General features: G+C 51.4%; 1 protein-coding gene across 1 annotated transcript; it reads right to left on the reverse strand.

Moving 5' to 3' along the window:
- Positions 1–26,129, reverse strand: BAG3 (BCL2-associated athanogene 3). The gene is made up of 4 exons (XM_006879896.1): positions 25,944–26,129; positions 6,209–6,517; positions 4,916–5,308; positions 1–807 (listed from the first exon to the last, which is right to left on the reverse strand). Exons 1-4 carry the CDS (start codon positions 26,127–26,129, stop codon positions 1–3), a joined length of 1,695 nt encoding a protein of 564 aa, XP_006879958.1.

The following is a 26,129-nucleotide window of genomic DNA, read 5'->3' on the forward strand; positions in this document are numbered from 1 at the left end:
CTAAGGAGCTGCTGGGTCACCAGCGGCATCTGTCGTGCTGGCGGGGTTGGGTGCTGCTGCGGCGCCAGTGTCCAGCTGCTGTGTTTGAGGACCCTCTCCATCCCCGGCACTTTTCTTACTCTTGTCTGCTGCCGACGTGCCCATCTCTATTATCTCCTGCAATGGCCGGTCAGTCTCGAGGGAGCTGGGCTGGAGCTCATACACCTGCACTTGGCCTGGGACATCTATGGCCTTCTGTTCCAGTTTTTCTAGAATGGTCTGGACCTTCCTGACGCCGTCCCTCCTGGCCTGGCGCACGTCGGCACGCCCTTCGGGGTCCACCGAATCCAGCGCCAACAGCTCTTTGGTCAAATACTCTTCTATCATCAGGTACTTTTTGTCTGTCTTCTTGCCTTCGAAGTTGTCAACAGCTTGCTCCAGCCCCTGCACCTTTTCCAGGATGGCTTCAACTTTCAGCACACCTGGGTGCTTGGGGGCGGCCCCGGCTTCTCCGGCCTTTGGAGGTGCAGCTTCTGCCGGGGCAGGGATGGGTGTTGCCCTCTCTTCAGCAGCCACATTCCTCGGGGCAGCGGGAACAGCAGAGGCAGCAGGGCTGGGGGGACACGGAACTGGAGCTGAGGGCACCTTGACTTCTACTTTCTCTGAGGGCGGTGGGGCCTTGGGGGCCACAGGTTTTGCATCTGCCTCCTTTATGATCACTTGGATGGGGATGTGTCCTGGGGGGAGATCTGGTCCAGTCGGGCCTGCCTTCACTTCCGGCTTGTTCTCAGGTGGCGAAACTGGTGAAGAATCCTGATGGGTCATTGGCTGCAGAGAGGAAGAAAGGACACAAACAGACATTTAATAACAGAGTCAGAGGAGTTCTTGACAGCTAGTCCCAGTGGGCGGCAAAACAGAGACTGGGTTTTTTCTTTCTGCTGGTTGGGTTTTGTTTTTTTTTAAAGTCTAATAATATAAAACAGATTTTCTAAGTCAGGTAACAGCTTTACAAAATAAAAATATGATCTGAATCACATATTTCTCCACATCCTTTTTCGGCTTTCATTTACAACCTTGCTGCGTGTTGGTGCTCGCGGAACTTCTCTGTAGGTAACATCCTCCCAACAATAAAAATAAAACCAGTATCATTTTCACAAGTGAAAATTCCAGAACCTCATGGTAGCACGAAGCTAGTTTAGAGGCCACAGCTCAAGGCCAAGTCCTAGAGTGCCCACTCTCAGGTGACACTCGTATGGAGCAAGTGGCCGCTGTCCTCCTTCCTGTACCAGGAACAACATCTCTGCGTAGGGACAACTTCATCTCTCCTTTCATCCAAAGGCATCATCTTTTTTCAAACCTATGATCTTTTCCCCATCTCTCCAAAGTGCTAAAGAGCAATGATGCCAGTTTAAAGACTAAGGTGTGCCTAATACAAGACAGAGTCTTTCCAATCACTTCTTATGCATCTGAAAGTTGGACAATGACAAAGGATGACAGAAGAGTTGACGTCTTTGAATGGTGGTTCTAGCAAAGAGAATTGGTTCTCTCATGGATTGCCAAAAGAACCAGCAAGTCTGTCTTGGAGGAAGTGCAATCGGGGTGCTCCTTGGAGGCATGGATGGTGAAACTTCATCTCACATACTTGGCACATAGTAACCGGAGGGGCCAGTCCTTGGAAAAAGTCATTATGGTGGGAACGGTGAGGGTCAGAGAAAGATTCTCAACAAGATGAATTGGTACAACAGAGATGGTAATGATGGGCTTGAGCTTATCAGCGATCATGAGGCCCAGCATAGGGCGGGGTTCAGATCTGTTGTTTGCAGGGTTACTATGATTCATGGTCAACTTGATGGCCTCTAATAACAACAACATCATTTGAGGTTTTGGTTGTTTTGTTTTGTTTTTCATGAAGCCTGTGCATTGCACAAACTTTTGGACAAGTGCCTGATACTAGACAAAATGCTAATGGTTCTAACCTACCCATTGGCCCTCAGGAGACAGGAATGGTGATCTGCTTTGAAAAGGCCACAGCCTTGAAAACCAGGCAGCACCACTTTACCCAGTACACACGGGGCTGCCAGGAGTGAGAAGCGGGTCAGAGCCACACAGCAGAGGCAGCAAGGGTGGGTTGAGGTTTTTTATAAACCTATGACAGACTCAGGGTTTCTGCCCAGACTGAAGTATTTTTCGAGAATAAGCAAGATGCCCAAAATAGTTAGTCCTCTGCAAGCCCTGCTTCAGCACATCTGTGCCAGAGCTGGCACGGGGCTCCCACGAGGCGTCTTCCCACTTCCTGACTTGAGTCTCTTTAACGTGACTGGAAGCCAGAGTCAGCTACTCTTAAAGGAGCTGTGCTTCTAACAGAACTATCTGGGCCCTCCTAGTATATCACAGACATCTAGGAACTCTTTGAAAACCTCAGCCACCCTATTTCACCAACTGGGAGATTAAGAGTTGGACGGTATCCCTTTTAAAATACTCCCCATCTAAAATAGTAAATTCTTCCCTCAGTGGTAGGTAGGTCAAACCCTTGCAAGGCTCCAAAATGGGATTTTTTTAAAAAGCTACAAATGAAAGGCACCAAGGACCATGTAAAGGGTAACAATAAGATTCGATACTGTCATACTAGCTCTGGTGGCCTAGTGGCAAGAAGCTGCACTGTAATCTCCAAGGCACACGGTTTAAGGCCACCAGCTGCTCCATGGGCAGTCTCCTCCCATGTGATTAACTGCCTCTGTAAACCTGTCAGAGGGTCAGCTATGGGTCAGTTCTGACTCTAAGATACACAACAACAACAACAATAATGGTGAGAAAATGGTAGCTCTTTGAGCGACGGCTTCTTTCCCAGGACTCAGCAGCCCTGGACATGCTGTTAACACTGTGATTAAATGCCAGCCTTCCCATTAGACCTCTTTGGCCAGCCCAGATGTCCTCAGTCTTGGCCCTGCAATACCTAACCCAATCACACATGCTTCTGGGTTTCAAAAACAATGATTGCATAAGAGGAAGTGACTTTGGAAGCACTTAGAGGGCATGCTATAGCTTGAACTAACTTGTACTTTTAGGAAGCAAGGAATCATTCTATGTGAAGGAGACTGAAGCGTGACATCAACAGGCAGGACCCTGGGTCCCAGATCAGATCCTGAGAAAGAGGGGCGGGCTCTGCTGGGAAGATCTGAACGTGCCTGTGTGTCTAATAATACTGTAATGAACTTCCATTCCCTGAATGTGATCATTCTGCTATGGCTATGAATGAGAATTTTTTTTCCTTTAGAAATACAGTGGAGGGAGCTCTGGTGGCCTAGTGGCAAGGAGCTGCAACTACAACCCCAGAGGTGCATGGTTCAAATCCACCAGATGCTCTGCCGGGGAAGGAGGAACAATCTCCTCCTGTACCAGTCAGATCTCATTTGACAGTACACGCACACAAAAATAATAAAAAAATTAAAAAAAGAAAGAAAGAAATACAGTGTGATGTTTAAGGTTAAAGAGAAAACATCTGTAACTCTCACACCATTCATAAATATACATGTATGTACACGCATATCTGCATGCACATACATGAGGGTAAAAAATAACAAAGCAACACACAAGCTGTTACCGAGTAGTGAAGCTGGCTGAAGGGTCTATGGGACTTCCTTCCACCTACAATTCTTGCAGCTCTTTCAATTCTGGTTTCCTTGTCCTTGCCTCCAAGGGGCACCCTGCCTGCAGTTTCCTCAAGACAGATTTGGTTGTTCTTTTTGGACAGTGAATCTTCATCTCACATACTTGGAGCATATTGTCAGGAAGGGTCAGCCCTTGGAAAAGACATCATTCTGGGAACCGTGGAAGGTTAGCGTAAGAGGGGAAGACCCTCAATGAGCTGGATTGGCACAGTGACTGCAACCACGGTCTCAAGTATTGCCAGGATGCTGACCATGGCATAAGATAGGGCACGGCTCCCGCTTGCTGTCACAGGGTCACTACGAGTCGTAGCTGACTTGACAGCACCTAACATCTGTTCCTGGAGTGTTCAAGGGCCTGGACGCAGAAGAGTGGGCAGCGATTAAGGGACGCTGGTGCCCACATTTGAGTGATAGCACTGGTGCCCCTTCAGTGCCCGCCAGCAGGGTCCCACTTGAGGGGTGGGGTGGGAAGCAGCCACCATGAGGAGGGACGGGCCAAGGAGTCCTAGAAGGTGTCAAGGGTTCACAGCCCCTGTGCCACGTTCCAGGGTGCCTAGCAGTTTCTGGAACCTCACCTCCTCCAGTTGTGACAACGTACGTACAAATATGCTGCTGAGGATTTCAAGTTCTAGAAATCAAGAGGTCGTATGACAACAACCTGGAATAAGGGGTGCATTGTGGGGTGGGCTGCGGGGCAGGGGAGAAAATGTGCAACAATGAAGAAAAAAAAAAATTTAAGACGTTAGTTGGAGAACCAAGGTGCCCCCGACCCAAGTCATGGTCTTTTCACGTGTGCCCTATGCCTGTGAAAGCATGACTGTGAAGAAGGAAGACTGAAGGAAGAGGGGCATCCGGACAACAGTGTGGAGAATGCTGAATATATCACAGACTGCTGGGAAAACAAACACATCTGTCCTGGAGGCAGTGCAGCTGACACTCGTTAGAAGCAAGGATGAGGAGACTTGAACTCACACACTTTGGACATGTTGGCAGGAGGGGCCAGCATCCGCAGAAGGGTATCATGGCTGGAAAAGCAGAGGATCAGCAGAAAAGAGGAAAGCCCTCACTGAGCTGCACTGACATAGAGGCTTTGGCACCGGGCTGAGCATCACAGTGATCGTGAAGATGGCCCAGGACCGGGCAGGGTCTCATGCACACAGTGTTGCTAGGAGACAGCACCGAACAACCACAACCAGCTCTGACGAGGGCATCTCAGCCCCTGGAGAGATGGCTGTCCTAACCTGTGTGCTGGCAACAGCTTCCCATACCTGAGGCCTGTCGCCAGCGGGGTGCACACGCACGGGGACCGGCGAGTGCACGGGTGTGCTGCTCCGGGCCGGGGAGGCCTCCCGGCTCGACACGCTCCGGGCAGGTGATCGGAACGGGGACGCCGCCGGCCGGGGCCGAGGCTCCCAGTCCTCGCCCTGGATCTTGTGGTACACGGGCTGGTGGGTCTGGTATTCCGTCTGCTGAGCCGGGTAGTGGGTCTTCTGGGCTTGGTGGAGGGAGGGCTGCGCAGTGGGCCGGGCCACATTCTGCTCATGGATCACGGGGATGGGGATGTAGCCCCGGGGCAGCTGGGGGCCGCCCCTGCCGGCCGATGGCAGGCTGGCCGAGGAGGATGAGGATGGGCAGTCCGAGGCAGCTGGAGACTGGGATCGCTGCAAGAGAGGAGAGGAAGCACCCCGTGAATGCTGCCCTTGCGTGCTGCCCAGCCCAAACACTGCCTTCACAGGCACCTGCTCACAGGGCGGGTTTCCTAAGACCTCTGCAAACAAAGCCATTGTCAGTGTCAAGACAGGAGTGTGGGTCAGGAGGCCTGGGTTCAAGGTCTTCTTAGTCACTCCCTGAAGCTGAGCCTTCTCCTTAAATGGGGGCTGGGCTGCAGTCCCCATGGCAGGTATATGCTCTTATTCTTTTTTATTTTATTTTTTCAGGAAGTTCTTTTTTTTCTCTCTCTCTCTTCAAATAGCTTCTTTTTCATTCTGTGGAGTAAAATGATGTCTCTTATCCAACAGTTTGAAAAAGAGACATCACTTTCGTCTTAGAGATGATGGAAGGGAGGTTTGGAGTGGTTAAGACATTTTCGCAAAACGGAGCGGCAAAAGGGAACTCACAGGTCCAGCGCCGCTACTGGGCAGGCAGGTCTCCTCCCTGAGCTGGGACATGGCCTGGATGGGGAGGCTGAGGCAACAGAGTTTTCATTTTTATATCAGAGTAACTAAGCAGTTAATACTTAGCTACAGGCACGCAAGGGAGCTCTGGTGGCTTAGTGGTAAGGAGCTATGCCACCAACTCAAAGTCACGGAATTCGAATCCATCCACTGCTCTGCAGTAGAAAGATGGACAATCTTCTCCCATGTGATTTACTGCCTCTGAAAACCTGCTGCAGGGAGGAGCCTGAGGCCAAGTTCTGGTCCTGCCACTCCCTGCCTGCTGGGACCCAGCACCTCCTCTCTGAGCCTCACCCCAAAAAAGAGACCCGTGTGACAGCTGGCTGGCAGGGGTGTGGGTTCAGAGATTGTTCTGCCTACTCAGGATCCCAGTCTGCCCCTCCTCACCTCCGGTCTGTGGGCAGCAGGGGGCTGGGCTGCCACGGCCGGGCCGCTCTGTCTGTCCAGCTGGGTGGCTTCCACTCCGCCCCGCAGCGGAGACTGCGACCTCTGGGGGACCGGGGCCGCCTCGCTGCGGAACCACTGTGCCCCTGGCTGGGCGTGGACATGGAAAGGGTGCCGGCTCTCTGCACCTTCATGGAGCACGGGGATGGGAATGTAGCCAGGTCGGAGCTGGGGGTACACCGGGTGGCCTTCCCTGGCGGGCAGCAGCCTGGAGCTTTCCCGGGAAGGGCCATTTGCAGAGGACGGTGTTTCCTAAAAAGAAAGAAAAGCCACGCAGACCATCAGGAACCTGCAAGGAACCTCCTAGAGGAAGCAGAGCCTGGTCCTGAGCTCGAACCTGCAGAGTCTGGTCTCTGAGGTCAGTCAGGCACCTGTGCCAGGGCTCGAGCCTGCTCCCCAGAATCTGCCCTGCCACCCCTACAGAGGCCACTGCGGTCTGGGAGGCTAAGAACCAGTGGCGCTAAGCATGGGAGAGGCCCAAACTGGCAGGACAGGTTTGCTTTCTGAGTGACTGTGTGTAGTCATGCATGTAGGCATCACTGACAGGAATGAGGATGTGGGAGGGTGCCCCCCTGGGAGGGTGCCCCCCCCATCCTAGAGGACAAGTAGGGATTCTCTCAATGGGTGGTCAATACCACCCACCATCATCAACATTACCATCATCACCACTACCAATAATACCACCAGTCATCACCACCACCACCATGACCACGACCACCCACCACCCCCAGCTACCACCACCCACCATCACCAACCACCCCATCACATCACCCACTGCCCACCACCACCACCCACTACCATCATCACCAATAATATCACCACCACCCACCACCACCATCTACTATTACCCAGGACCATCATCAGCCACCACCAACCACCCCACCACCTATCATTACCTACTACCCCCCCACCACCACCCGTCACCACTACTCTCACCCACTACTAACTGTATCTCCCCCACCTTCTCTTCTTCCACTTGCATTACCACCTCTACCTGTTTCCACTCTCCCCCACCCCAGGGTGCCAGATGCGGAACACACTTTGGAAATCTTGGTAGAGAAGGGGTAGGAGGGGGGCAGACTACCTCCTAAGGAACATTTCCTGAACAAGCTGCAGGAAAGAGAGCAACATGGGCGTGCAGCAGCCGCAGGGCATGATGGGAGCAGGTCTGACAGTACTGGCCGTGACGTCATCCAAGCCTGTGGGGCGAGCTGTGCTCAGGGACCCTCGTGTCCTCTCAGTGGCCGGGCTATTTTGGGGCCTTTGAGAAGGCCGAGTTCCAGAGGTGCCACAAGAAAAGATCCTATTTCAGACAACACAGCTGGCCAGTCACTCACTGGAAGAGAGAGATCCCCAAGGACACGGGCTCCAAGCCCGCTGAGCAGAGTCCCTGAGAGGACAACAGTTAGTGGGCTTGTACACTAACTGACAAGATGTGTTAGCAAAAAGGTCAAGGGTTCAAGCCTTCCTGCAGGGAATCAATTCCTACAGCTACCAAACTGGCCAAAACAAGGGAAGATGCCACAGCCTGCATGTAGCTCGCTGCCTCGTTCAAATCCAGCGCGGTGCGCTCCCCTGTGAGCAAGCCCTGACTCAGGGGGCTCCCCGGGGCTCGGTCTTCTCAGGCCCACCTGCTGTTCCTCTACTTCAGCTCAACCTGCAGCGCACAGGAAAGGCAACCATGTCACCGTGTCCTTGGGGACATCAGGGACAGCCACGCTCAGATTAGAACTGCCACGTGCTCAGGGCCACAGCATTATTTTAGCCTGCTGGACTCTCAGGTCACCCAGGCACACGGAGCGCAGCCAGGCCTGACCCTCAGGCCAGGGCTCTGCTGGCAGCCGGGTACTGCGGGGGGTGGTGGGGGGGGGGGTGTGTGTGTGCCTCGCCTTCTCCTGGCCATCAGATCCAGCCCCGAGTCCTGCCTTCCAGCCTGAGTCAGGGCCTGAGACTTCAGCTTTCTGGCAGTTTCTCATTGGTCGTGGACAAAAGGGCTCCGAATGTCCCCCAGAGCCTGCAGTCACTCACACCTGCCTCCCGGACCATCATCCCATCACAGTCGTGCAGGACACTATGGGGTCACCCAACAAGCCAGGCCACATCCCTGACATCAAGGGGTTCACAAGGTGATTCCAAGGGATGTGAGATCACAAGACAGGAAGTCAAATCACTGGGACATCACAGCAGGGCCAGTGGGGGAGACTCAGGGCTTTGGAACTAGGCAGGCCTCATTCTCCTCCAGCTGTGGCTGTTTTGGGGTCCTGGGTTGACTCTGGAACCTCTGTGAGCCTGGAGGCCCTCAGTGGCACTGCCCAGTAGGACCACAGCAAAGGGTTGAGAGAGCAAGCAGGACCCTCAGCGGACCCTCAACGAATGCACAGTCCTCGGGTCCAGACTCCTGGCTCTGCCTGAATGACCCACTCATGCCACATTAGGCAGGCTGGGGGCACAGTGGTTAAGAGCAGTCAGCTGCTAACCCAAAGGTCACCAGTTCGAACCCAGCAGTTGTCGCTGTTCCGGAGATTACTGTGCTGGGGATCTTACGGGCAGTTCAGATCCGTCCTGGTTGAAATTGACTTGATGACATTGAACTGGCTTTGACTGAAGTATGTCTTTCAAAAAACAACTGCAAATCTCTTCCTCAATTTACATCAGAAAGCACTCCCTCTATTCAACGGGGGCTTTTGTTTGGAAAAGCAACACCAAAAGCCCTTATTGCTTTAAATGAGTAAAAACTCCATCAACCATCAACCTCACCAACATAAATATCTCTACAGAAAAGAATGAGGAGTCCTGGTGGTGCAATGGTTAAAACATTCAGTAGCAAACTGAATGGTTGGAGGCCACAAAGTCGCTCTGAGGGATAAAGACAGTTGGTCTGCGTCTGTAAAGGTTACAGCCCCAAGAAGCGTCTGGAGAGTTCCACTGCGCCCTACAGAATCGCTGAGTCAGAACGGACTCAACCATAACAAGGTTTAACATCAAAGAATAATTTAAACCAAAAACTAAGCTCTCGGCACACTGAAGTCTGTCCTGGGATTCTGCTGCCCCTTCTAGGGTTTCCGGCCCCTCTCCTTAGAGTCGCACCAGAGGAAGTGGCTGAGGCTTCCGATTTAACCAAATCATTATCTTCAGAAAAATACCATCTGAAAGTTTCCCTGCTCTTCCTGTCACCTGTGGTGCTTACCTATTCTAGCAGAGGAATAAAAGAACAGGTTTAAAATGTATGACTCCTGAAAATGTGGCATCTGAGTCTTCAGGCTCCAAGTTCAAGCACAAATCTACAAAAAGTTAACAGGCCACAGGAGGCATTTTTCAGGTAAAATGGGGCCATGGAGGGAATCCCAAACTGAATGCTGTCAAGTTGATGCAGTGATGGCCTTTCACTGGGTCTCTAAAGCATCTTAACGGCAGGAGACTTCCCATCTCGTTCCCTCAGAGCAGCTACTGGATTCGAACCACTGACCCTCAGCCTTTTACCCAGGTAAGACTCACTGCCTGTCCAGTTCTGACTTCACAGGGACCTGGACCCACGTGTTGTCTGCCTCCTCAGAGGCTTGTCTTCCCCAGGGATGTCCCTGAGATGTTATGACAGGGTTGGAGTACAGTCACAGCCACAAAGCAGATTATATCCTCCTCACTAAGGAGGCATTAAAAAGACAACTCACAAAAAAAGGGAAAAAAAGTTTTAAAAAAAAGACAGCTCACAGCTGTCAAGTCAATTTCCACTCATGCTTTTTTTTTCTCTTTCTCTCTCAGAGCAACTGGTGGGTTTAAACAATCAGCCTTTCCATTGGCATCTAAGCACTTAACCACTGCACCACCAGGTCTCCCTTGATGATGTCACAAGGGTTCCTTTCCCACGCAGCACACCCCACTGTCCTCTCCCTGGGGAATGACCTCAGGAGCACATACACAGAGTCCCATCAGGAATCCAGCCGGGGACAGGCCTCCCGATTCTCACCACTCATCACACTACATTAATTCATAAAACCACCTGGTTAATTCCTCCCACGTGCCCGTGTGTTGTTTGAGACTCCTCTGAGGAACGTCTCAGGGCGCCAACAACTCCATGTGAGATAACCAGGACAAAAAGTGGGGGGAGCCCCCCCCCAGATGAGGCAAACTCTGTCCTCCTCGATGAGGTGGTAGTACCACAGCCGTAGTTAGGAAAAGCTTGGGTTCAGGTGCTATTGGAGAAGCCGGGCTCCCGGGCCCAGGAGCAGGTCTCCACCGGGATGACCACAGTGGGGATCCTAAGGGGACAGCTGGAGGATGTGAGCAGACGCTGCCTCCCAACCCTGACTGACCCCACTTCCAATTATCCGTGTGACCAAAACCTTCACTTCCACAGCCATCAAAGGAGAGAGGCCGAGAGATGTTCTGAGCGGCAGCTCTTAACAACAGGGCAGGGGCACTGAGGGGATGTCAGAAAATGCCAGGACTGTTTGGAGGAATTCCATCCAAAGCACCCTCCAGCTCCGACAGCCACAGCTCTGATTCCCAAGGCTCTTCTAACTCTCAAGGAGCCCTGGTAGAGCAGTAAGTTGAGCACTGGGCAGCTGACTGCAAGGTCAGCAGTTCAAACCCACCAGCTGCCCTGGAGGAAAGAGGCAGCAAGCTTCTTCCCTCAAGATATACTGCCTCCACCAGGAGCTTGGAAGAAGAAACACGGGCACACTCCTCCCCTAGAAATTTACAGCCGGAAACTGAGGGAGGGTCAGGAGGCAAAATCAACACAATGGAAGTGGGTTTAGTTTTCTTCTTCTTTTTTTAATTATTTTTTTATTAATTTTGATGAAAATTTACAGAGACTTTGCCTTTCCATTCATTCATTATTGCACTTTTCTCCCTCCCTACTGCCCCCCCCCAGTATACTCTTCTCTTTGAAAAGTAAAAGTGCCCCCATTGTGGTTTTATTTTCTAACACTAAACTCCACCTGATTCTGACTGATAGCAACCCCACAGGGGACAGACCAGAACTACCTATGGAACTTCCAATGATACCCAACTCCTTTCCAAGACACTGGGGAGGCCTTGCTGGGCCCACCCACCCACAATTGGCCTCTGAGCTCTAAAAACAAGCTCCTCAGATGGCCCCGCCCCCGAGCTCTGTTCTGGATTAAAGATAACAACAGAGGTGCCCACAGGGCTGCCCATCACTTCCGGCTCACCACCACAGAAGCCTGAAGTAGAAGGCAGCATTAACTGGGTTTTCAGGCCAGAAGAGCCCTCACCGGGTCAGGCGTGTCTCTTACCAAATGCAAAACAAAGAAAAAGGATGGGAGGGCAGAGGCCTCCTGGAACTCCCCACGCAGCCAAGGGCCTGCGTCAAGGATTAACGCTCAGCTGATATCCACCAGGCAGGAAACAAAGGAAAAATTCTCTTCTAAACCTGCGTCAACATCCTACCCCAACTTTCCATTTGTTATTGCAGGCCGCGTACGGGAATGAAATGTTATTGCCAACTTGGGCTGCTCACATCCACTCGCATCCCTGCAGGCAAAGGATCAAAAATGTGCCTGTTCCCTCTACAGTGTGGTGTAGGGTCGGGACCACCACGCCCAGGGCTGTGCCAGGCACAGAGCAGCCTCCAGACAGATGCTGAGCTCCAAGGCCCACCAGAGTCTACTTCCTGCACGGCTCAGGGATCAGGTTGTGTCCCGAGACGCCCAGGAAGGCAGAAGTCTCACCACGAACCACAAGCAGCAGATCTTCATACAAATACCACACAGTTATACACACAAAGCCCTCACACACTGTTTCCTGTGCACGCTCTGTGCATGGCCCATCACTGACTGGTAACATGAAAAGGACTGCAGTCATCAGCTAGCTTCCTGGAGCATAATTCTACTGATAATTATTATTAATACTGATAATTATTATCTACTGTTAATATTCCTGATAATTCTACTATTGGAAAACAAATGGTGGGGTTCTTTGACCCTGGGATTAATGAGACAGGATGTCCCTAAACTTTTTTAAATGGTGAAAGTTATGCCCGTTTCTCTTTGCAAAGACACAGGCAAGCTGGGACAGGCCTGTAGTGGGCACCTGGCTGGCCTGGCCCTTCCTCTCACCAGTATGAGGCCTGGAACAGGACGACCCTATTGTTACTGAACTCAAGGGGTTCTTTCCATAGTCAGTCACCAATAAGACAAATGGACTGCAATATCCATAAATGCACTTTATTACACAGATCTGGGAGACACCGAGTCACCTCCAAGACTGCCTCCCCGTCTGGGAGTGGTCATGGCCTTATATACTAGGGTGAAACTCAAGCTCATTTAACAATGCACTTTTGTTAGTAAAAAAAGGTGATTTCTACATCTGAAAAGGACAGTTCCTATCTACGTATCAGTAATTCAGGAAGGCCCCAGTTCTCTTCCTCGTAAACAGGCAGATTAAGATACAGTTTACATATGACTGGAGAACCAGCTTCACCAGCATCTAGGATACATGCATTTCCTCTTCTGGTAAACAAACAGATCAAACTACTCTACATGACTAAAGACAGGAAACAGAAAATTCAGAGGCTAAGCAACTAGTTTTGCAGGCTGAAGAAAAATAACTATAGTTTTATAATTGATACCTATACAGAGAATTCTGAACTTATTAATACCACCCTATCATTCCCCACTCTTTTTATATAAGTCTTATATTTATAAGACAAACGTACCACCCCATCACTATGAAGACCTTCCTCAACTGGAGAACACAGTCACCAACCCTCCCCTGTATTTCTGCAGCTTTTATGTAAAATAAAGTGAAAGTCTTTGTCCTGTGAGAGTTTTCCACACTATCAGGGCTAAACTTTTCTGAAGCTACAGACGCCCTTTTATCTGAGGTGTGAGGACTGAAGCACTAATCAGGCAGGGTATCACCAGCCACCCCCCTCCCACCCCGAGAATTGTGTCTCAAGTTTCAGAATCTGAAAGCAAAATCTGCCAGAGAAACAACTCCTGGGGTCTCACCTTCTAAACCCCCACCTCCCTCCAACTTGCAGAGTCAGTGAACTCTAGGGAAGGGGCCTGTGGTGCAGACCTCCCACCACCGTGCACCACCTCTGCTGAGGGCAGGGCTTTAAAGTGGTCCATTCCCTCTTAGACTCCTGCTGAGAATCTGCTGTCCAGGCCGGAAGACCCAGCTATAGCTCTGTAAGAAACGGTAGAATCTTTAAGAATCAGTCAAGCCCTATCAAGTCTAATTCAGGGCAACATGGGTGGAGATGGCGCCCTGGTGGTGCGGTGGTTAATCGCTTGGCCGCTAACTGAAAGATGGGCAGTTAGAACCCACAAGTTGCTCCTCTTAGGAAGCTTAGTGGTCTAGTGGTAAGGAATTGTGCTGCCAACCCAAAAGCATGCAGTTCAAACCCACCCACGGGAGAAGGATGGGCAATCTCCTATGTGATTTACTGCCTCTGACTTGAAGGCACACAACAACAACAACAAGCTGCTCCTCTGGAGAAAGATGCTCCTGGAAAGATTACAACCAGGAAACCCTATGAGATGGTCCAACTCTGTCCTGCAGGGCCGCTGGGAGCCAGAGCCGGAGAATAGCACAGAGCCCCCTAGACACAAGGGCCACCACCTAACATAGGGGTCTCCTCTCCTTCCCCCAAGGCCCTGTCAGCTGTTGCCAGATGCAGGGGAACCCCCCACCCCCTAATCTAGAAGAAGTGATGGGGACCCACCAGCTCCCAGCCTCCCACCCCCACCCCAAGCCTTCCTCAACTGTCCAGGAGCAGATGCAGGAGCTGGGATGTGGCTCAAGGTCACTCCCTGGGATTAGCACAGAGTCAGCTGGAGAGAAGGGCCACCCACTTCCTCTTCCTGGAGTAGGAACAGCCCAGCGTCAGCCAGCCAGGAGCTGCCAGGCCCACATGGAAAAGTACCTGAGCTTTTGCGGCAGGAAGCAAGTGTGAACGGAATCTAGAAGACAGACGGGAAGAGGCTGGCCCTCACCAGCAGGCTTCCCGAGGACTGGCTTGACACTAAAGTGGCCCTGGTATGCAGTGCCTGGTAACCAGAAGGCTAGTGGTTCGAACCCACAGGCTACTCTGAGGAAGACTACTGCGGCAGTCAGCTTCCATAAAAATTACAGTCTTGGAAACCTTCTGGGGCGGTTCTACTGCATCCTAGAGTCACTGGGAGGCAGGCCCCACTCAGGGCAGGGCTTGGTTTGGTTTTTGCCTCAGACTCAAAGTGGACACGCTGCCCAGTGACCGACCCCTTCGTCCACAACAACTCTGCAGGTATCAGGTGAGCAGCAGTCTGGGGCATGTCAGACAGGCAGATTGCACAAACCACAACGATCCAGAAGAGACTAGTTCATCGGCTACAGAGCCCCACGAAGTCTGGAGATTCCCCGTGGGGCAATCCTATGTACAATCTCCTCCCAGAGCAGGAGCCCTGGTGGCGCAGAGGTTAACACACCAGCCTCTGCAGGAGAGGAGGCTCCCACGAGAACGAAAAAGCCAAACCCAAATCCACAGCCACCAAATCCATTCTGTCTCAGGGGCCCCCTCCGCTGGGTTTCTGAAGCTGTAAATCTTTTCAGGAGAAGACTGGCTGATTTTTCTCCTGCAGAGTGGCCAGTGGATTTGAACCAAGTACCTTTTGGTTGGGAGCTCTGGTGGCCTAGTGGTAAAAAGCTGCACTGCAATCTCAATGGCACTCAGTTCAAATCCACCAGCTGCTCTAAGGGGGAAGGATGGGTAGTCTCCTCCCATGCAATGAAATTGTCTGTAAAAACCTGCTGGCGGGTCAGCTATGGGTTGGTTCCAACTTGACAGTACTCAATAACAACAACAACTTTTGGTTAGAAGCAAAACACAGAACACGTTAATTATACCACGAGGGCAGGTCGCCTCAGTCACGGGGGGGCAGAATTGAACTGACAGCACCCAACAATAGCCACACCACAATCTTCGACCCTGCAAGCAGCAGTGAAAAACTCAAACAGAAGATTGCACAGTCAATCTAATGCCAAGGATCTCTTTACAGTCCTAAAAGCAAAGACGTCACTTTAAATATTAAGGGGCCCTTGACGCAAGCAATGGTATTTTCAGTTGCTTTGTGAAAGTCGGACAATAAACAACAAACAGATGAAAAATAATGACTCAGCAGCCTCTCCCAGCATTCCTCCCATTAAAGACCACTTCTCCTCCAAGGCTCTCTCCTAGTTCCGGTGACATTTGGACCTCTGAGCACTGGCCCCTCACTAGGTGATGTGGACACCTACGCTTGCCTGGCACTGTCCTCACGCCTCCATAGGGGTAGCTGAGGAGCAGCCTTCTCTAAGGGTCTGGGGGCACGCTCCTCCACCCTACACAGGACCCCAGGTCTCCCAGTTCCCCCTGGCCTGTCTCTGGCAGCAGTAGGATGAGTTTATGGGCTGATGGGGCTGGGGGTGAGGGGAGGCCAGTTGCCTCCCTCCGGCCCCTGCTTTGTGCCCCCAGTGACTGCATATCCTTGGGAGTGCTGGGACCCTGGGGTGAGAGAGCTAAGGAGGCATCAGCTAAAGTGGTGGGAAAGGAGGCTTGAGGCCTTTACATGGGAGTTGAAAGGTCAGAACAGCCAGCATGGCCCAGAACTTAAGGAGGTCAAGCACCCCCCAGGATACCCCCACCTTCACAGCAAGACCCACAACATCACCACAGGCTGCACATATGCCTATAACCAACCAGACACCACCTCCCGTGAGCCCCACATTGATCCTAGAGACAATGCTGCTACACCCATTTTACAGAAGGGGAAACTGAGACCCAGAGATGGAGCGCTAAACCTGGGTTTACCTGACACCACAGTCAGGCCCATATTATCACTTTTGGCATTCCTGTCACAATCCTTCACCGTGTGACATGAGTTGTGTGCGGCTGGGGTCTTAGCCCCTCGGTCTCCCAGGGGGACACCAGACAGGACGGAAGTGCTCGTCTCGCCCGGCCGAGCTGTGCTGATGCCTGGAACATTCAGTCCGTGTGTGCTCTGGGTCAGAGGGACACTGCTTGGTGCTGAGTCACCGCCGGGCACAGGCGGGAGGCCGGGCTGGATTCTGAGTCACTGGCTCCAGCATGGGCTGGGCCAGAGCCAGCGCCCTGAGGGAGAAGGCCCCCCAACTTGGGCAGGACAGACAGCCAGACCCGCTCTGAAGCTTCAGGTCAGAACCAGCTGGAGAACCTGGTGGGGGACGTGGCCGTGGGTGCTGCCTCTCTTCCAACAGTCAGGACTTGCCAGGCACCCATTCATTCTGGGGCCAGGAAGAAAGTTTTTTTCTTCTTCTTCTTCTTTTTTTTTTTATGTGTGTACCGCCAAATTGGATCTGACTGGTACAGGAGGCGACTGTTCCTCCTTCTTCAGCAGAGCATCTGGTGGATTTGAACCGTGCACTTCTGGGATTGCAGTGCAGTTTCCTGCCACTAGGCCACCAGAGCTAGCCAGGAAGAAAGTTTAAGTTGAGAAAAACTGTAACTCTACTTTAGTGAGCCCTCAGGGGGTAATTTCAAAATAGGAAACATTTGTTCTCCTTTGGGAAGCCACAGACATCCCCATGGGAACATGGCCCCGCTGCAGCTCATGGGGTACAGTTCTGTGCTGGGCATCTGAGCTGTGCTGTGTCCCAACTTCTGATGCAGGCAGTGGGCAGTCTGCAGGCCTGGGCTGTCTGGAGGGGACAGTGCCCCACACACACTTTAAAGGGGACCCCCGCACCACCACCACCACCACACACACACACACACACACACACACACACACACACACACACACACTTTCTCTCTCTTTCTTTAAAGAGGATCCGTGGCCACACACTCTTTAAAGGGGACCCCCTCAACCCAGGGTCAGGGCTGCTCTGCACAGCTTAAGGCAGGGCATTTGGCTGCTGTGGGCCCGAACTCCCAGAGCCCACTGAGGGATGTTGTGTCACATGAGGCTGAACTTGAACTCAGAAAGCTGACTGTCTGCCCTTTCATCCTAAATCAAACAGCAGGCCTCTAGGGACACTGGGAGCCTTGGAGAAGCCACGGACTCAACACCCCAGTCTCCGGAGTCCACCAAGGGCACACTGTGACAGGGACACGTGCCTTGGTCATTAGTGTGCACCTCGAAAACTGACCTTTCTTTTACGAGTTTGTGTACCCCAAACCCAGGTCCAGAATCACCCACGCCATTTTTACTGGGCTAACAGGCCTTGGGTGCCAATGGTTTGCGCTCAGCCACTGAGAGGTAAGAAGTTTGCATATGTCCTGCGGCATGGCCATGGAAAAAAGGTCTAGTGATCTACAAATGTGCCCCCTAAAATCCTGCTGTCGAGTGAACTGACTCCTGGTGACACCCCACTGCATCTTTACAGCAGGGGGTCCACCTTTCTCCTTCTGAGCAGTGGGTGGATTTGAACTGCTCACCTTTCAGTTAGATAGTCGCCTGATATGCCACGCATGCCCTACCCCTGAACACCCGGGAGAGCATGAGGATCTGGACCACATGGGGCTACTGTAAGTCAGAACTGTCTCCGTGGCAACTGGCTTGTTTTCTGCTTTGTTGTTTCAGCCTGGCCAAGCCCAGGCGGGCTCAGCCTTACAGGGAGGTGACCTCAAGGCCTAGCAGACAAGTGCCAACTTCTAGAAGATTCGAATCAATGCGGAGGTCAGAGAAGGGACAGTCCTAGAGTGGGGGCTGGTACAGAGAGGGGCCAAGTTGTCCTCAGCAAGGCATCTCCCATGCTGACTGAAGCAGAGGAGGGATTCAGGAAATCTCGCCAGCCTCCTAATTCAGAATGCTCGAGTGCAGGCTTGAGAGACAATCAACTTCGCTCAGAGGAACCCTGTCAGCTTGGTCCCCAGAGCGATGCCCCCTGATGATGAGGGAGTCTGGAGAAGGGACAAGCCCACTCGTCAGCCCCTCCTGAGCCCTGGCAGGCTAGCCCCCACCATGACCACCCCGTTCCCCCTCAGTGGGTGTCCCAGAACATCCCCTGGCCTAGTCCGCTTTCTCTCACACTAAGAACACACTCCACTGGCCCCCCTAAAGAGGTCGGATTTGTAAAAGCCCCCACAGTGACTGGCACACACACATAAATACGCTGACAGAGAAATTGGAGGCTCATTCCTTCCTGGAGAAAGCCTTCCTGAATGGGCTCCTGCCAGCTGCCCGGCTTCCCGAGCTGCTGCCAAGGCCCTACAGGAACCGTAATAGAAGTACGTGAAAAATTAATGACACAGGCTATCTCGCAGAGTTCCGCAGTGCCAAGGGGGGTGGAGAGAGCAAGACCAAATGAGGGGGTTTTGAACCAAGCCACAAAGGCCAAACTGTGGGCACTGAGGCAGGAGTGGCCATGAATGGGGAGGCCTGAGTCAGAAAGTCCAGAAGGGCTGGGGGGGGTGACTGAGCATAACAGAGGAGGTTTAGCAGGTTCCCCACAAGTACATCCTCCGTCTCAATCTCCCACACCCGATCAGCTGCCCTCCAGTCAACTCATGGAGACCCCATGTGAGTCAGGGGGGGGTCTGTGCACCCTAGTTTCCAGTGATGGATTTTTCTGAAGCACATTGCCAGGCCTTTCTTCTGAGGTACCTCAAAACAAAACACCCACCCCCACTGCCACCAATTCCATTCTGACTCGTGGTGACCCTGCACTGGGTCTCCAAGGCCTTCAGTCTTTATAGTCCTTGGGGAAAGACGTCATGCTGGGAAAGCTGGAGAGAGGGTCAGCTTAAAAGAAGACGACCCTCAGTGAGAAGTTTGACACGGGGACTGTCACAACTGGCCTGAGGGCAGTGGAGACAGTGACAATGGTGTGGGATCAGGCAAGGTTCCAAACTGTTGTTCCTAGGGTCACTATGAGTCCTGGTCTACCTGATAGCTCTAACATGACAGATCTTTACAGAAGGAGACCGTCTTTATCAAAAGCAGCTTGTGGATTTGAACCACTGACCTTTCAGCTAGCAGCTCAGCACATTACACACAATGCCTCTTCTGTTATTGTTGTTAGACTTTTTTTTCCTAAGCACTCCTCTAAATGGATTCGAACCTCAAAGCTTTCTGTTCGTAGCTCTGTGCTTGTACATTGGCACTACTCTAGGGACCTCTGGCAGCCTAGCAGTAAGGAGGTGTGCTGCTATCCCAAAGGCATGTGGTTCGAATCCACCAGCTGCTCCACAGGAGGATGGAAAATCTCCCATGCGATTCCCTGCCTCTGAAAGCCCACTGGAGGGTCCACTGGAGGTCAGGATGGCAGACAGGAATAACAAGAACTCTCTGATTTCTGCTTAAGGTCTCTTCAAGTATTGCTCAGAGGCACATCAAAACAGCAGAAATTCAAAAGAAAAAAGAGGGGCTAGCTTTGTATTATTTGCATGGTTTCCTATTTCTGACGATGAACACCAGGATGGCATTTTTTAATATCAACACAGAAGTGATTAACATGTATGTAGATTGGTTTCTATAAAGTCACAGTGTGTCATCCCAGAAACGAAGTCAGCACTGACCATGACTCATTGGTGGTTGCAGCATTTGGACTCATGAGCTGACCTGACAGCCTCACATGGCTCACTCAGCCTGTCAGGCTCGGCCAACACCAATCACATCTGGGGTCCCCTGCCAGCCACCTCCATAAAGGGACAAACAATCTCATCCTGGGAATGGAACCAGTGATGCTCAGAGGTTTGTGTCTCTTGCAGGAGCCAAACCCTGGTTGGTCGTTAGGGAGAATGAAGGTCTCGGATGAGCTGGACCCCAGGGACGTCTGGTCCTCTCCTATCTGACCCCCACAAATCATTTCTCATTCTTTTGGGAGAAAATCTGTCCCACCACCACGGTGTCTTGCTTGGAGCAGGAACGTGACTGTGACCATTTGTTCCCTGTGGTTCCAGCTCTGCAGAGGGGATGGAAGAAGTCCATTGATCCACAAAGAGCCGTGTAATCTCATCTTTAGGAATATTCGAAGGGGAGCTCTGGTGACCTAGTGGCAAGGAGCTGCAACCACAATCCCAGAGGCGCACGGTTCGAATCCACCAGATGCTCTGCTGGGGAAGGAGGGACAATCTCCTCCTGTACCAGTCAGATCTGATTTGACGGTACACTCACACAAAAAGAATAAAATAAAATAAAATAAAAATTAAAATTAAAAAAAAAAGAATATTCAAGAGGTTTTGCAAGCCCGGAACAGAGGAAGTGGGTCTCTACTTCAACCAGAACTCAAAACACTTCCAACTTCTGCTAGAAGAATGCTCCCACCTCTCCACTGCCAGAGAGGAAAGTATCCAGCAACTGCAGCGAGGGCCCTCGGGGAGGGCAGTGGTACTACAGCTGTGACCCTCTTCTGGGCTCTACAAGGGTCCCAGGTGACCCCAAGCCAGACCACTTCCCCACATGCAGCACTGTCACTCTGACTGTCTATGTGTCACTGTCCCCAGAGCCCCTGCCTTGTTCTCACACCCCCAGAAGCCCAGGCACACACAAACCAGGTAAGTGAAGGGCATTAGATAGAACCAGGAGCCGGATAAGGGCCTGCAGGCAGAGGTGAGCTGGGTACCACTGGAGGGTCCAGGGCACATGTGCAGGCGCACACAGGCATGGCTCCCTCACGCCAAGTCCTATCTTCGCAGAAGTGCTTTCTATAGATCTCTGGGCTCCATTCAGCACCATCATGCACGGCCCAGGCTGGCACTCTATGCTCTCAAAAGGCCCTCCTGATAAACTGCCAGGCTGGGGACCTCTGTGATCCGGTCCGCCAGGGTCCCTGAGAGACCCTGCTCCCATCACTGAGCTGGGAAGGTCAGCCTCCACCTGTTCATAGACAGGGCAGGGTGGGTGCCAGCTCCTGACCCCAAGGCAAACGCCAGCCTCTTCACTGGGCAGAGGTCTGGACTGTATGAATATGACACACGAAAGTAGAGCCCACATGTATAGAGAACCGAAATCCAGGAAGACTGCAGGTAGGAGGTGCAGCAGCGCACAGTGGAGCTGGGTCAGTAACACCCGGCAGCTTTGCTCCCAGCTTCCCTAACTAACTCCGAAGTGAAGGGCAAGTCTCTAACTTTCACTGTCTCCTCTGAACAAATGGGGACAAAAGCTGCTCTAAATATTTCAGGGGGTGTTGAAGGGTCAACTGTGACGCCACATGGTATAGCAGTCTCTGACCAATGCTGTGTCCCAGTTAGAACAAACTCCAGTTTGAACGGTCCTCTTTTTTTTTTTTTTTTGCATATCTTTTCTGATTTATTAACCATGTGGTGTTTTCTTTTTTTTTTTTTTTTTCTATAATTATATTTTATTAATTTTCATAAACATTTACAGAGATTTTGGGCTTCCACTCATTCATTGTTGCGCTATTCTCTCTACCCTCCTCCCAGTTTGTTCTTGTCCAAATGCCACAGTGCTTGTCAAAGCCAGTTCTGATTAATCTTCTTTGTCAGTGTATCCTTTGCCATTCCCTATCACTCCTCCCTGAGAGAGACTTCACCCTGAGTCATAAGGAAAAGGGGACGGCGTATTCTCTTAGCTACTTCCTGCTGAAAAGGGACGCTGTGGGTTTCAGGGTGAAGATCTTCTCTCACTACTCTAATGAACGGTCCTCTTTTTATACAACTCTTTATCAGTGATGTGTCACAGCACATAATATGCTGATGTTATCAAGGTAGATACTCACTTGCACATATTCAATGTTATGATTTATAAGGATAATAAAAAGCAATAATTATGATAACTTTTTAAGACATGTGAGGTATGTCCACTTCTACCAGAACTGACTGATGATAAAAGCTGTGGAAACAGACCCCACCCTAAGTCGGGATCACCTGTGAAGACTGCAGGTAACACGGTTCCAGTCTCATTCTGCTTCCCACAGAAGCTAACACGTTGCCTACATGGTCGGACTGCAAACGTGCTGGAGCGTGGGTCTTACAAAAGGAAGATGCTCAGGGCAGAGCTCCTCGTTGGCAGGGACTACCTCCCTCAAGATGAGGGCTGGCTCAGCTCCTCCCAAATCATCCTTTGTTTTCAACCAGGGTGCTTTTCTCATTGCACACTGAGAAACAGATATAAAATAAGCAGTCTCCACTGTATCTAATCTAGAGCTAGGTGAAATTCCGTCTAAGGAAAAAAAAAGGTCAAACAACAACGTCAGCTCATTTCAATGTAAGGTGACCCTCTGTATGTGAGAGAGGACTCTCATCTGTCCAGTTCTCAGTCACTGATTTCTGGAGAAATTGTCAGGACTTTCCTCCAAGGCTCCTCTGAGTGGGCTTGAACCCCCGACCTTCTGGTTAACAGCTGAGAGAATGAACCACTGTTACGCATTGGCTCTGGAGATGGAATCCGTCACACCCAATATGCTGTGTCTGTGAAAAGCACCGGCTTGGAGGTGATGTGGCCCAGACAGCTAACGGAGGGAACACGCGTTCTCTCCTTCCGTTCTGCTACCACGCTGCTGTCACATTGCAAGGAGCTGGTTTGGTAAACAGAGCTTTTTCTCACAGCACCATTTTTGTCCATTTATTAATTGTTATTCCCCTCTCCTTTTCCCATCTCTGGTCGTCATCCAGGAATGATTCTTTCTGTGTGTAAACCTTTCCCAGTTCTTTATAAATGTGGTTTTGCACCATCACTGTCTTCTTGACTAACTTCAGCCACTCAGCATTTCTTCTAGATTGATCCATAGTGTGCAGTGGTTCATGAATTCTCTACTGTCCTTTCAAGTGCTCACAGCCATCGAGTTGGAACTGACTGACAGCTGATACTCTAACAAGTGTGGAGATGGGAGAATGCCCATTTTTGTCTGATGGAGACACAGGAGACTTGAACTGACAGAGAGGCATGTGTTAGTTAACAGCACAACTCCCTACCCCATTATGTGAATGCACCAGTTCTTTCTTCTTTTTTTTAACAGACGACTTTATTCCCCCACCATTTTCTTTCATTTTGCTCCCCTCTCCCCACACTGTCAGCCCTCCACTGCTGACTGATGCGCTCTGTGTGGAAACCTTTCTTTAGCTTTACATATTGGTGAACTTATGATCTTTCTGTGGCCGACTTCCATCATTAAGCATAATTTGTTCCGGAATCATCTGGGTTGTGCAGTATTTCACGAATTCTTGATCTGTTTACCAAATGACATCACTGCTGGTTTGGTAAACAGAGCTTTTCTTGATCCCAGCCAGTCATCACCATCCCACTCACCCAGGCACAGAGGGCAGGAATCCAGCCCCACAATGACAGGAGGGTTATGGAGATAACCGAGCATTTAACTGCCAGGCTTCACAGCGCCGTAGGACCTCACAGCACTTCCACCACCTCCTCTCAGGGCCTGGAAAACACATGCCTTTGTTCTTAGAAACTGTGGGCTGTCTGGTGTGGCTCTCACTCCCAGCTGGCTGACCCTCGGATGCTCACCCTACCTCTCTGGGCTTCATGTCCAGGAAAAGAAAGAAAGAAAGAAACTGTACTGATTGATCTTCAGGAACCTTCTGACTTTCAAATTCTGTTCCTTTATCAAGCTTCTGATTCAGTAGCTCTTCCTTTCATTTGGGGGAAAGAGTCATTCAACTCGTTTCCCCACCCTCCTCAGAAAGTTTTATGCACCCGCAGTGTCAACCCATCCACCCACCAGGCAGGTCCGTGAAGGGAGGCAGCCGGCAACCAACCCCAACTCGCCCACAGCCAACCCCAACTCGCCCGGTGAGTTTCATGTTGAAGAGAAAACACAGGCAATCTGGGTCTGAAACTGCCTTCACAGTGTCTGTTCAAACTTGATCTTCACTTACGCAAGGTTGCCAGCAATCTGCCTCTGCAGGAAGCCAATCCCCTGCATGGACCTGATACCCACTCACAGGACAGAGCCCAGCTGGCCCCCATTATGGGGTTGGTTTCCAAACCTGCAATGTGTGAGGAAGCCGACTGCCACACCTTTGGCCTGCAGAGTGGCCGCAAGATTCAAACCACCTACCTTCTGGTCAGTAGGCAAGCACTTAGCCATTGCACCAGAGAGCTCCCTCCTCTACCGGAAGCAAGCCTCCAAAGGCCAGTTTTAAAGACCTCTCCCCATGTGCACTGCAATCATGTCGCTGTTAGATGCCATCCAATCGGGATCGACTCATAGCTGACTCTCCAATGGGGTTTCAGGGGCTGTGATTGGCAGGAGAGGAGGCTGCCCAACCTTCTCCCATGGAGCAGCTGGTGGACTTCAACTCCGTGCCTTTGGGTTGGCCGCACAACTCCTTACCATCAGGCCGCCATAAACAGACACACCAAAAGCTCTGTACAATTATATACTCTCAGATAATTACAGCCTCACATACGGATTTTCAGGAATAAATATTCAATTAAATCCTTGTAAATCTAAACTGCTGAATGTGCAAAGTGTCTTTGTTGGACACAATAATTTTATCACTATCTTTGAGCAAGAAATTATACAAAACGGTGAGAAATTCAGCTCTTTCTTCTAAAACAATATTTTCAAAAGAAATTTTAACTTTTATGACTTTTGAAATCTTTCAAATTATTCCCCACCTTCTGATGACTTAGTGATAAAGAATCGTGCTGCCAATCCAAAGGTATGTGGTTCAAAGCCACCAGCTGCTCCATGGGAGAAGGATGGGCAATCTCCTGTACTGTGATTTACAGCCTCTGAGAACACACTAGGTCAGTTCCAATTCCACGGTACACAAAAACAAGGGGGAGGGGGAGAATTGTAATTACATCTCTAAACATAAGTGATTTTCCCAAACCTTTATTCTGAAAAGTTTCAAACTGATAGAAAGCTCCAAGAGTGGTACACTTAGTTATATTTTTAAAAAGAAATACAACTCCTTGCAAATCTATTCTTTTTCAAGTTTTTACGTTCGTAAAGGTTGAGAAGAAAATAGGTATGCACATAATCGTCATAGCGCTAGTACTAAGTTATCTATGTGGAAACAAATTTTGGATTTTTCGGAATCCTAGCAAGGCATTTTAAAAATCACTGGCTTTCCTTCCAGTGTGGGGCAGTGTTTCCGGCAGGGAGCAAGTGGAAACCCATTCTCAGGGCTGTGGCTTTGAAACCGCCTGGAGAGTAGCTCCGGGTTTTCCCAAAGTCACACCAGAGCACGTTCCTACCGAAAACAACTTCCATCAACACTACAATTTCATTTCAAAAGCAGAGGAGGAAGGAATCCATTTCTTTTACGGCGGAGTCCTGACTCACTCTGTCCTCGAGACGGAAAGGTAAACTGAGGACGCCTCGGCCAAGCGGTGGAACTGAACGAGGTCAAGTCCTCAAGACCCCCAGCGAGCACACGGGCGCGAGTCCCTCTCGGATCTGCGGCCGGAGGCCGGGCGGGCCTAGCGAGGTGGACAGTCTCAGGCCGGGCCTCCGGGCTCCGCGCACCAGGCCGGCTGCCCCTCCCGAAGCCCAGGCCCCGCTCCTGCCTCTCCACTTGAATCGCGGACTCAGGCCACCCTGTCCCCCCAAAACCAAACGCGACGTGGACAGGACTGTCGCCCCTGCGGCCTCGCCTGCGTCCCCGACGCCTGTTCAGGCGTCTCCGGGGTGCGTGGGGGGCTCGCTAAGCCCAAGAACAGGCCTAGGACCAGGCCCGGCCCAGGGTGTCACCCCCCCAACCCCCCCGCTGTGCCGCTGCCAGGTGGCCTCCGCCGACCTCAGGGGCCCCCGCCCGCCGTGGGGTGTGGGCGCTGGTCCGGCTCACCTTGGGACCCTCGGGGGGCACGCGCGGGTCGTTCCACGTCGTGGTGCGGTTGTTGTGGTCCACGAAGAAGGGCCAGCCGGTCTGCGGGTCGATCTTGATCTCCCAGCCGGGGGGTAGGGGGTCGCGGTCGCCGGCGCCGTTGCCGGACGCCATCTGCACCATGGGCGAGTGGGTGGCTGCGCTCAT

The sequence above is a fragment of the Elephantulus edwardii genome, unplaced genomic scaffold (genome assembly GCF_000299155.1).
Source record: "Elephantulus edwardii isolate Elephantulus edwardi_28Jun2011 unplaced genomic scaffold, EleEdw1.0 scaffold00006, whole genome shotgun sequence".
Classification (NCBI taxonomy): Eukaryota; Metazoa; Chordata; class Mammalia; order Macroscelidea; family Macroscelididae; genus Elephantulus; species Elephantulus edwardii.

Bases quoted from the DNA above. Each gene is read 5' to 3' on its own strand.
- BAG3 (XM_006879896.1), bottom strand. From the start codon at position 26,129: ATGAGCGCAGCCACCCACTCGCCCATGGTGCAGATGGCGTCCGGCAAC. The intron at 6,518-25,943 runs GTGAGCCGGACC...CTTTCTTTTTAG, and splicing joins TGCCCCCCGAGGGTCCCAAG to GAAACACCGTCCTCTGCAAA. The intron at 808-4,915 runs GTATGGGAAGCT...TCCTCTCTGCAG, and splicing joins CCGCTGGCGACAGGCCTCAG to CCAATGACCCATCAGGATTC.